At 43.3% G+C, this 12,178-nt stretch overlaps 1 protein-coding gene across 3 annotated transcripts in view; it reads left to right on the top strand.

Annotated features, from left to right (window-relative positions):
- Window positions 1-12,178, top strand: part of PAK1 (p21 (RAC1) activated kinase 1) — a 122,211-nt gene that overhangs the window by 44,361 nt on the left and 65,672 nt on the right. For all 3 annotated transcript variants that reach the window (XM_077451372.1, XM_077451374.1, XM_077451373.1), the window contains exon 3: window positions 4,196-4,290. In XM_077451372.1, the coding sequence (XP_077307498.1) occupies window positions 4,196-4,290 (95 nt within the window). The remainder of the gene's footprint in view (window positions 1-4,195; window positions 4,291-12,178) is intronic.

Below are 12,178 nucleotides of genomic sequence, written 5' to 3' on the forward strand. Positions count from 1 at the left end.
GCACGTCCCAATCTCGTCCCGATCATCAGTAATGTCACCGTGCGCCGCTCCTTCCTCCTGACACGTTGCCGTAGCAACGGTCTGGAAATAATGCGAGATTTCATCACTAGGTGATTCGCAAGGACTTCTGAGATACGTGACACCGCCATCCCAGGAGCCCTTGCAAATCGCCTGGTGACGTAATCGCCTAGGCTTTAAGGATAGCTGTGATCTACCAGCTCCTTGGACCGATATCAACCTTTTCTTGATGACTTCTCGGCCTAGCTTCCCTACTTTCTCTCTTTTCTGAAATTCCCACTATCATTCTCAGGGACTTCAACATCCCTACTAATATTAACACTCCAGATACTTCCAAATTTCTCACACCTATGCACTCCGTGCAACCTCTCCAACTATCCTTGCCCTCTCTCTGATCACTACCTTATTAGTTTCACTCTCTATCTCTCCTCCACCTCCTCTCCCTCCAACCGCCTAACAGTTACCCGTAAAAACCTTCACCTCCTCAACCCTTCTTTTCTCTACTCTGCTACTAACCACCTCTATGACAAAATCGCTCCCCTGTCCTGCACCGACCTAGCCACTTCTGTCTACAACACTTCACTTCTAGCCTCACTGGATACATTGGCCCCCCACACTACACAGAGAATCGGACCCCGTCCCCTTCAACTTTGGCTAACGGATGGACCGGTATCAACCTTTCTTGATGACTTTGCGGCCTAGCTACCCTACTTTCTCTCTTTTCTGAAATTCCCACTATCATTCTCAGGGACTTCAACATCTCTACTAGTATTAACACTCCTGATACTTCGAAATTTCTCCCACCTATGCACTCCGTGCAACCTCTCCAACTATCCTTGCCCTCTCTCTGATCTCTCCTTCTCCTCCACCTCCTCTCCCTCCAACCGCCTAATGGTTACCCTTAAAAACCTTCACCTCCTCAACCCTTCTTTTCTCTACTCTGCTACTGACCACCTCTATGACAAAATGGCACCCCTGTCCTGCACCGGCCTAGCCACTTCTGTCTACAACACTTCACTTCTAGCCTCACTGGATACACTGGCCCCCCACACTACACAGAGAATCGGACCCCGTCCCCTTCAACCTTGGCTAACGGATGGACCGGTATCAACCTTTCTTGATGACTTTGCGGCCTAGCTACCCTACTTTCTCTCTTTTCTGAAATTCCCACTATCATTCTCAGGGACTTCAACATCCCTACTAGTATTAACACTCCTGATACTTCCAAATTTCTCCCACCTATGCACTCCGTGCAACCTCTACCAACTGTCCTTGCCCTCTCTCTGATCTCTCCTTCTCCTCCACCTCCTCTCCCTCCAACCGCCTAATGGTTACCCTTAAAAACCTTCACCTCCTCAACTCTTCTTTTCTCTACTCTGCTAGTGACCACCTCTATGACAAAATGGCACCCCTGTCCTGCACCGGCCTAGCCACTTCTGTCTACAACACTTCACTTCTAGCCTCACTGGATACACTGGCCCCCCACACTACACAGAGAATCGGACCCCGTCCCCTTCAACCTTGGCTAACGGATGGACCGGTATCAACCTTTCTTGATGACTTTGCGGCCTAGCTACCCTACTTTCTCTCTTTTCTGAAATTCCCACTATCATTCTCAGGGACTTCAACATCCCTACTAGTATTAACACTCCTGATACTTCCAAATTTCTCCCACCTATGCACTCCGTGCAACCTCTACCAACTGTCCTTGCCCTCTCTCTGATCTCTCCTTCTCCTCCACCTCCTCTCCCTCCAACCGCCTAATGGTTACCCTTAAAAACCTTCACCTCCTCAACCCTTCTTTTCTCTACTCTGCTAGTGACCACCTCTATGACAAAATGGCACCCCTGTCCTGCACTGGCCTAGCCACTTCTGTCTACAACACTTCACTTCTAGCCTCACTGGATACACATAGAACCAGGCACTGTCCCCTTCAACCTTGGCAAACGGATAACACTAGAAGTCTAAAGAAAACACAGCAGTGCTCTTAAGCGCCTGTGGCGTAAGACAAAGTCCCAGAAAGATTTCAGCCAGCATAAATCTGCCCTCCAAAAATACAATTCCTGCCTCCTCACTGCCAAGCGGACCTATTTTATCTCTCGCATTACCACCTTATCATCCCGTCCCCGTCAACTCTTCCCTACCTTCAACTCTCTACTTCGTCCTTGAAGTAATTGGCCTGAGCCAGGGATTGTGGGTTTGAGTCCCATCTGGGGTGCCAAATGAAGTAATTGGTACAATAAATATTATTGTACCTATGTATTAACTTGTCCATTCCCCTAGTTAGCTAGTCTATTAAAACTCTGACCACATGTTACTATTGATATCACAATAATACAAGGTTAGCGATGAAACCAAGCACACTGCTTAATAATAAAGTCTTATTTATTTCCCACAAAGTTAGGAATACGCTAACACAAAATACTAAATAGATATTACAAACATATACCAACAATACAGAGCATATCAGAATATAAAATACAAGAAACAAGGTCGTGAGACCTGTTTCTTACAGCTGTGCTCAGATGACCAAGAGAGGGCCAAAGCCATGGGGCTTAGGCCCAAGCCAAGATCCGAAGGAAAAAAGGGACTATTTCTCTTTTTGTGTGCCTTTTTACTCAAACATTCACACCCACTTGCAGAGTTTGTAACAAAAATGCTAAATTTGTGGTTTTGTAGTAAGGGATGTGAACGGATAAAGATAGACAGAACTTAGAAGAGATGTTTCAATGGTGGCATGGGAAAATGTGTTGCAATGGAGTTGAAGTATGGGGAAAGGGGTGATAAGAAAGGTGGACAAGGTAGATGAGGGTTGTGGAGTGTCAAGCCTAGGGGTAGCATTACAAGTGGGTATTAGGGGAAGGCGGTGTGTGGTAAGAAATCTGGGTTTATATATATAAATGATTAAGAAAGACTTATCAAAGTGTCTTTGTCAAAGAAAAAATATTTGTCCAGGGGGGAACAAATTTTGGTAAAATTTTGGAAAAATGCCTGTGAGGACTGCAGAGTTTTTTCCATTTGTCCACTTTAAGCAATCTTTGAAGTCCAGTGTTGAAGATCACTATTTTGCAGCAGTGGCGAGTTATATTTATTAACAGATTAAGTCGATGCTTTCACAGTTCAAAGGCTCTATTCCAAAGCAACTCATTTTTGGGTTATCCCAGAATATATGCTTTAGCACAGTGGTTCTCAACTCCTGTCCTCGGGACCCATTAGCAGGCCAGATTTTATGTATTACCTTGGGGAGATGCAGACTAGAATACTGCAATCACTGAGCAGCAAATGATATCACCTGTGATGTATTTCAGTTATCTTGCAAACCTTGAAAAAATTGGGTGGCCTGTAAAGATAATAATGAGTATAACATTTAGAACAGCGGTTGTACCATCATCCAAGACTTTATGGAATAGGGGTTTGGGAGCCTGGTCCCCAGTCAAGGCTCACCAAGACCAAGGAAAGGAGCAAGTGGACTATCTCAGTACAATACAGGAAGGGTACAATAGAATGTATAGACCAATGATTCTCAACCAGGGTTCTGTGGAACCCTAGGGTTCCTCCAGAGGTTGCTAGGAGTTCCTTCAGCATTGGGCAATTTCTGCCTCTCAGATAATTCTTCCCAAAGACCAAAAGTGTAAGGAGCATTCTTCCCACTGACCATCACACTAATGTATCATGAGTTGTAGATTTCTAATTTTTAGCAGGGGTTCCCCGAGACCAGAGAACTATTTCAAAGGTTCCTCTGTGTTGAAAAGGTTGAGAAGGGCTGGTATAGACAATCGTATAATTTAAGAAAAATGTATTAAAACCTGAAATGTTAGTGGATCTTGAGGACAGGAGTTGAGAAACACTGCTTTAGCAGAACATCTTCTGGACAGCCCCGGTAGCATCATGAAATGTTTTCCGGGAACTGATGAGCGAGGCTTTTAGGAACCAGGCACAATCTCATAATATACTTGTAATTGGATTCCACTGAGTTGACATTGATGGGACAATGAGCTGTGGAACTCCAATTCCTGACTGCATGGACAGAAATTAAAATCCTTTTGGCAGGTAAAACTGATTCCTGATATGCATTTTATCTGTGTATTTAACTGCTTGATGGAGTTTAGCTTCATACATAATCTGCTGGTAAATGAAAAGTACTACATTTTAAAAATATTTTTTTTACCTTTTCCAGGTGGCAAAAAACCTCCCAAACCAGTGATTTCCAACCCCTGGAACTTTGAACACCCCATTCATGTTGGATACAATCCTGTCACTGGAGAATTCTCTGTAAGTTAGGATGCATTATGGAAATAAGTAACATTTTTGTCATATTCTTATAGACTTGATGACCTCTAGGAAACATTGCTTAAATCTCACAGTAGTGTAGCAGTGCCCCTGTTTCGTCACATATGGCGACCCATCATATTTGGCTACCCGCTGGACTGTGCATGCATGACAGCGCCATATGCGTTCCACCCCTGAGTCCAGGTTCAAGCCCCACCATCCAAGTGGACATAGAGATAGATTATAATTATGCCGAGCGAAGCGAGGCCATGCCTGAAGCGTGCCGAGCGGCCCCGCGTTGCAGCGCAGATGGCGGCGTCACGCATGCGTACTCCAGTGGGAAGCCAAATGTGATGGGTAGCCAAATGTGATGTGACACCCCCCTGTGGGGTTGCTGCGTGTAGTAGTTCCACACATCACCCTGCAAGGCCAGGCATTCACTTCAGACACAAATTGCCAGTTAATGAACAGTCCTTTAGCTTGTTTTTTTGTTGTTTTGTTTTTATTTAGGGGATTTAACTTGGATGGGGAGAAGGGAAAAGGATGCCCAGATAATTGATCTTGATAAATTGAACAATCTATATGGAGAGTTCTCAAAAACTCTCCATACTCCTCCAGCACATCACTTGAGTAAACTCCACTTTCTCTACTACACAGTCATAGTTTCCTGATAAAGCTAGCATGTGTTTAGGCCCTACTCTGAATAAGTCCTAACAGTTGAAAAGCATCCAATAGCAATATGAATAATACTTCTTGTGCTAGCGTCAAAGCTTGGTGGACTACTGGTCCCAGACAGTCCTGTGCAAACTCTGCCAACCCTCCTGGCTGCAGCAATTTAACTTCAACACCGGTGACATCGCAGCCGCTCCTTCTGGCTTCACATCCACTCCTGGCATGTCTCTCCCAGATTTCTCCACTGTGCCTGTCACTCACCGACCCCGGAATGGATCCCACCTAGTAACTTGTCCGGCAATGTTTCCCGCTGTCCTCTTCCTGCTCCTGTTCAAGACACCTCTCTATGACCGTGTATGGAGAGGTTCCTTCCCAGCTCCCGAGCTCCAGGCCCGAGTTCCCCCCCTCCCCCAGAGAGGGGGTTCCCTCAAGGGCCACAACAGCCTAACACTCCATCACCAGTTCTTCCACCCGACAACTCTGGTCTGCCCCCTGCCAATCCTAGTTGGGAATTGGTCAGGGCTCCCAGATACGCTCCATGTCACTCCAATCCTCTGCCCTGCCTATTTTTCCAGAACCCTCTAGATCTAGAAACAAAGGAGGCGCCAGAGAGAGGAAGTACATGTCAGTCACCTACCGCTATACTCAAAACCACTCCCAGCCCCAAGATTAGAAACAAACAGGCCTAGCTCACAGCTAGGCCTGCCTAAATTTACCTTCTCTGGCTGTAACAAAAACACAATGACTCTAGCAATCTACCTACCTCAGGTAGAGGGTGCTACATTAGTGTCAGTTAAACAGTACTCCTCTCTGTGTGACGTAGGTGAAATATGATGTTTGCAGTCAAATCTTTTACTGAAAGATCACATCTTATTGCAAAGTTTTGGAGCCATGAAAGGGGACCTTATCAGATGCTTGAAGAAGGGGCCTCCTTGCATGCCTGAGATATCACATGCTTGAAGAAGGGACCTCCTTAGGTGCCGGACGTAGGTTCCTCCTTGGGTGCCGGACGTAGGTTCCTCCTTGGGTGCCGGACGTAGGTTCCTCCTTGGGTGCCGGACGTAGGTTCCTCCTTGGGTGCCGAACGTCGGGGCCTCCTTGGGTGCCGAACGTCGGGGCCTCCTTGGGTGCCGAACGTCGGGGCCTCCTTGGGTGCCGAACGTCGGGGCCTCCTTGGGTGCCCCACGTCGGGGCCTCCTTGAGTGCCCCACGTCGGGGCTTCTTTTGGCGCCCGACGTCGGAGTTTAGATCTGCTTTAAGCTACATAGTAGACTGCTTACCGTCCCTTAGAGTCGAACTAGAGACTTGCTTTAAGAGCAAGAGTTTACGCAACCAAGCAGGATCCAAAATTAACGCTTACTGTTTTTTGCATATACCCCTAGCCAACCAAAATCTGTATATTAACACCCAAGTAGGATGTCCTGAGTTCATAATGCTTTCAAGAATGTCTTCACTTTGACAACTAGCAGCTTACACATTGTGTGGCTGCTAACTGTCAAACCTGGCTGTTCTTGACACCTTTTTCCCACCGCTAACATTTCTGACTCTATGATGATCACATGCAAGCACAAAATTTTATTCATGAAGCCACTGCTGCCTGTAGGTGGCAATTTGACCCTTTTGAGGACCACATTTGTCTTGCACAATTATAGTACTAAAAAAAAAAAAAAAAAAAAATGGGGAGGGGAGGTTTTAAATTGGGTAAAAAAATGTATTATTTGTTTTACACATGTGGCACTAACCCCCGTAGGAGCTGCTGGTTTGATTGGGCTTACCGTTACCTTCTTCTCCTCGATTTGTGTCTAGGGGTTTCCCGTGTTAGATGGCCCAGTAAGTTTAGAGACTGATGACAGATCCGCATAAAGGGATTTTTATTTGCAAAAACGTAGACAACGAACAGTCTCTTAAAATAGGATCAGAGGGTTAGGAAGGAAGTTCGGGTACTCTTAGTGTCAAAGTCAATAATGAAGAACTTGCTTACTTTGACTAAATCCAGAGAATAGCCATTCACAACTGGAGGTTCACTCAAGTTGGACAGTCCCCCTCTCACTAGGCCTAGCAGCCAACAAGGTGCTTTACTCAGGAACAAGTCTCTGCCACAGACGTAGGACATACAGGAATAAGTCTCTGCCACAGACGTTGCTGTAGAACATTCCCGGAAACTAAAACTTGTAACACCTGTGTGATACCTGGATCTTTCAGCCATCTTAGCGATACCCACGAGACTAGATTCACTTAGGTACTTCAGCCCCACCAGGCTCTTGCTAAGAAGCCAACCCGTACGTGGCCTTCTTCTGAAGAGTTCTCCCCTGGATAGCTACGAAGTTACTGGGCCTCCAACTACCAGAGATGGCACCGGACCACCTTGGAATCCTTCTTTCGTTTCCTTGCCTTGGGCTAGCCAGCCCCGAGACAATAAGTCGGGTGGATCTGCACCCCAGGCCGTAGCCTTCCTGAGGGCTGGTCAGGAGGACCAGGGCCATGGAGTCAGAACATACTTCTGGACCGGAACCCCAAACCACGTGGCATCCGCTTCTTAAGTACCCTCTCCCAGACAGCACAGCAAGAGTGACACTCCCACTGGGTGGGCTTCAAGAGACAGTAATCTTAAAGCACTCAACTAGACAGTGGTTCCATGCCTGCCAGAAGAGACAGTGCCCCCTGTGGCCAGGCTGAACACCCTATAGTCCAGTCAGATTGATGCTGAGGTCCAAATTTAGAACAATTGTACCCAAACCAAACTGCAGTTCAGGTGTAACCTTAACTTTCAAAAAACACATAGCGTGTGCTCTTCAGGAGCCGGCTCTACACACATTCTGTCTATTTGTCAACCTATAATAAAAACAATATCATTTATTTTATGAAAAAATTATGCCAAGGGAAATCATGATATGCTCTTTAAAATTAAGTAAAAATTACACTCACTGGACACTTTATTAGGTTCACCTGTTCAATTGCTTGGTAACAACAAAGTTGCTAATTAGCCAATCACATGGCAGCAACTCGATGCATTTAGCATCTAGACATGTGAAGACGACTTGCTGAAGTTAAAACTGAGCATCAGAAAGTGGATCTAAGTGACTTTGAACGTGCCATGGTTGTTGGTGTCAGATGGGCTGATCTGAGTTTTTTTAAAAAAACTGCTGATCTGCTGGGATTTTCACGACCATCAGGTTTACAGAGAGTGGTCAGAAAAAAGAGAAAATATCCAGTGAGCGGAAGTTCTGTGGAGGAAAATGCCTGGTTAATGTCAGAGGAGAATGGGCAGACTGGTTCCAGATGATAGAAAGGCAACCGTAAGTCAAATAATTACTAGTTACAACCAAGGTATGCAGAATACCATCTCTGAATGCACAACACATCGAACCTTGAAGCAGATGGGCTACAGCAGCAGAAGACCACATCGGGTGCCACTCCTGTCAGCTAAAAACAGGAAACTGAGTCTGCAATTCACACAGGCTCACCAAAATTGGACAATAGAAGATTGCCTGGTCTGATGAGTCTGGATTTCAGCTGCGTAGAGTCAGAATTTGGCGTAACCAACATAAAAGCATGGATCCATCCAACGGTTCAGGCTGGTGGTGGTGGTGTAATGGTGTGGGGGATATTTTCTTGGCACACTTTGGCCCCTTAGTACCATCGTTTAAACCCCGCGGCCTACCTGAGGATTGTTGCTGACCATGTCCATCCCTTTATGACCACAGTGTCCCCATCTTCTGATGGCTCCTTTAGCAGGATAATGCTCCATGTCACAAAGCTCCCATCATCTCGCCACTGGACAATGAGGTCCCTGTACTCCATTGACCTCCACACTCTCCACATCTCATCCAATAGAGCGCCTTTGAGAAGTGTTGGAACGGGAGATTGGCACCATGGATGTCCAGCCGACAAATCTGCAGCAACTGCGTGATGCTATCATGTTACTATGGACCATAATCTCTGAGGAACGTTTCCGACACCTTGTTGAATCTATGCCACCAAGAATGAAGGCCAAAGGGGGTCCAACCCGGTACTAGCGAGGTGTGCCTAATGAAGTGGCCGATGAGTGTATATGTATGCAAATTAGCCAAAGAATTCTAGCCAACTTACTAAGGCTGCCAAATTTTCGACTTGGCCTTTATGCTTCAATGACCTAAAAAGTTGCGTTGATCATTTTTTAAACTAAATAAATGTTTTAGAAAGAATGGTTTTCCTTGTAAGTAGTGATGGAGATCTGTAACCAGGACATTTTGGAGACTTTTCAGCTGCAGTTCAATAGACCCCAGTGTTGTCATTGTCTTGTGAACTGCGTTCCTCTCTCTCTCTCTGCCTGGCAGAAGCCGCCCCCTTTGTGCGATAAACAAAGCTGACAATATGTTGTGTTCCTCTCCGAGCTCCTCATATCTCCGACACCTTTCTGGCCTCTTCATCCACCTCATTTAACACCGCGGCGGCTCTTGTTCATGGGGGTTGGGGGGGGGTCTTTCTTTTGAAATCTAGCAGCTTTGCCTGTTTGCTGTCAGTTCTGAAAGTCAGCGAGGCGAAGCGCCTCTTGATATTCCTCCATTTCCATCATTGACTTGCGCACTCGAGATACAAGGAAAGTCGTTGGCTCAAGTTTTCCCGGCCGTCCAGTCATTTCTCCCACATGTCAGCGCTGTGCGCATTGCAGGTAGCTGGAGATTAGACATGTGCACTTAGTTTTCGTTTTTCGTTTTTTTTTACGAATTTCGACACATTGGTTAATTTGGAAACATCAGAATTAACGAAACCCCCGTTTAACCAGTTCCATACCGGCGCACACCAATGTACATCGGCAGAATGGCACGGGCACGCATATTGGCGTACAGGTACGTCCAATCTTTAATGCCGCCCTGCCATCGCTCGCGTGCCGGCGGCGGCGCGCTCGCCGTGCCGGTCGGGACCCCCGTGAGTCCGGTCGCGGGTCTCGCGGACTCGATCGCTGCGGGCATACCCGCGATCCCGTCACGGGGCGGCTGAACGGAGAGATGCCATTGTAAACAGCATCTCCCCGTTCTGCCTAGCAACAAGTGACGTTGATCTCTGCTCCATGTGATTGGAGCAGAGATCGGTGTTCACTAAAAGAAAGCCCAGCCCCCCCACAGTTAGTAACACGCCCCTAGGAACACTTAACCCCTTCACTGCCACCCGCTGTGTTAACCAGTTCACTGCCAGTGTCATTTACACAGGAATCACTGCATTTGTATAGCACTGATTGCTGTATAAATGACAATGGTCCCAAAAATGTGTCAAAAATGTCCGATGTGTCCGCCATAATGTCGCAGTCACAATAAAAATCGCTGATCGCCGCCATTACTAGTAAAAAAAAAATTATTAAGAAAAATGCCATAAAACTATCCCCTATTTTGTAAACGCTATAACTTTTGCGCAAACCAATCAATAATCGCTTATTGCGATTTTTTTTTTTTTTTTACCAAAAATATGTAGAAGAATATGTATCAGCCAAAACTGAGGGAAAAAAATTTTTTTATATCTTTTTGGGGGATATTTATTATAACAAAAAGTAAAAAATAATGCGTTTTTTTCAAAATTGTCTCTCTATTTTTGTTTATAGCGCAAAAAATAAAAACCGCAGGGGTGATCAAATACCACCAAAAGAAAGGTCTATTTGTGGGAAAAAAAGGACGTCAATTTTGTTTGGGAGCCACGTCGCACGACCGCGCAATTGTCAGTTAAATCGACGCAGTGCCGAATCGCAAAATGTGGTCTGGTCTTAAGCCAGCAAAATGATCCGGTCTGTAAGTGGTTAAACAAATTTTTTCCAATATTTGTAAATTTGTGAATTCGTAAATTCAAAATTCTGAAAACCAGGAAACCAGAAAATCTGAAATAATAACCAACTATTAAATTATAGGTATTTGAATTTCCTTTCAAATTTGGCTGTTAGTGAACATAACGAATACCAATTTATCCAAAGTTACGAATTATCTGAAATAACGAATGCCACGGCTAAACAAATGGAACGGATTGAATTAATAATAAATAATAATAAAAAGTTTTTATTATTATTGTTATTATAAATTCATTTGTTACATTCCATTTCTTTAGATAATTTGTAACTTCGGATACGGATCGAATTAATCATAAATAATAAAACGTTTTTATTATTATTGTTATTTATTATCAATTAATTTGTTACCTTCCATTTGTTTAGATAATTCGGAACTTCGGATAAATTCGTATTTGTTACGTGCACTAACACCCAAATTTGAAATGAAATTCAAATACCTATAATTTAATAGTTCGTTATTGTTTCAGATTCTTGAATTTACGAGTTTTCAGAATTTTGAATTTACGAATTCATAAATTAGACATTCCGAAAGCCTGAAAAATTTGAAAATGTGAACTACCTATAATTTAATAGTTAGTTATTATTTCAGATTTTCAACTTTCAAAAATATGAAATAATAACTAATTATTAAATTATAGGTATTTGAATTTCCTTTCAAATTTGGCTGTTAGTGAACATAACGAATACGAATTTATCCGAAGTTATGAATTATCGGAAATAACGAATGCTGCATCTAAACAAATGGAACGGATCGAATTAATATAAATAATAATAAAACGTTTTTTATTATTATTGTTATTTATTATAAATTAATTTGTTGCGTTCCGTTTGTTTAGATAATTTGTAACTTCGGATAAATTTGTATTTGTTACATGCACTAACAGCCAAATTTGAAAGGAAATTCTTATTATTTTATTATTTCAAATTTTCGAAATTTACGAATATTGGGAAAAATTAGTTAAACGGGTTTTCGTTAATTCGGATGTTTCCTGAATTAACAAATTTGTCGAATTCATAAATTAGAAATTCCGAAAGCCTGAAAAATTCGAAAATCTGAAATACCTATAATTTAATAGTTTATTATTTCAGATTTTTGAATTTTCTGGCTTTAGGAATTTCTAATTTACGAATTCGTAAATTCGAGAGTTCGTAAATTCGAAATTCCGAAAACCCAGAAATTCGAAAATCTGAAATAATAGCTAACTATTAAATTATAGGTATTTGAATTTACTTTCAAATTTGCCTGTTGGTGAACATAACGAATACGAATTTATCCGAGGATATGAATTTTCTGAAAAAACAAATGCCATAGCTAAACAAATGGAACGGATGAAATTAATAATAAAAAATAATATATATTTTTTTATTATTATTGTTATTTATTATAAATTAATTTTGTTACGTAAA

The sequence above is a fragment of the Lithobates pipiens genome, unplaced genomic scaffold (genome assembly GCF_037356315.1).
Source record: "Lithobates pipiens isolate NorthernLeopardFrog02 unplaced genomic scaffold, aLitPip1_a1.2 Scaffold_23, whole genome shotgun sequence".
Lineage (NCBI taxonomy): Eukaryota > Metazoa > Chordata > Amphibia > Anura > Ranidae > Lithobates > Lithobates pipiens.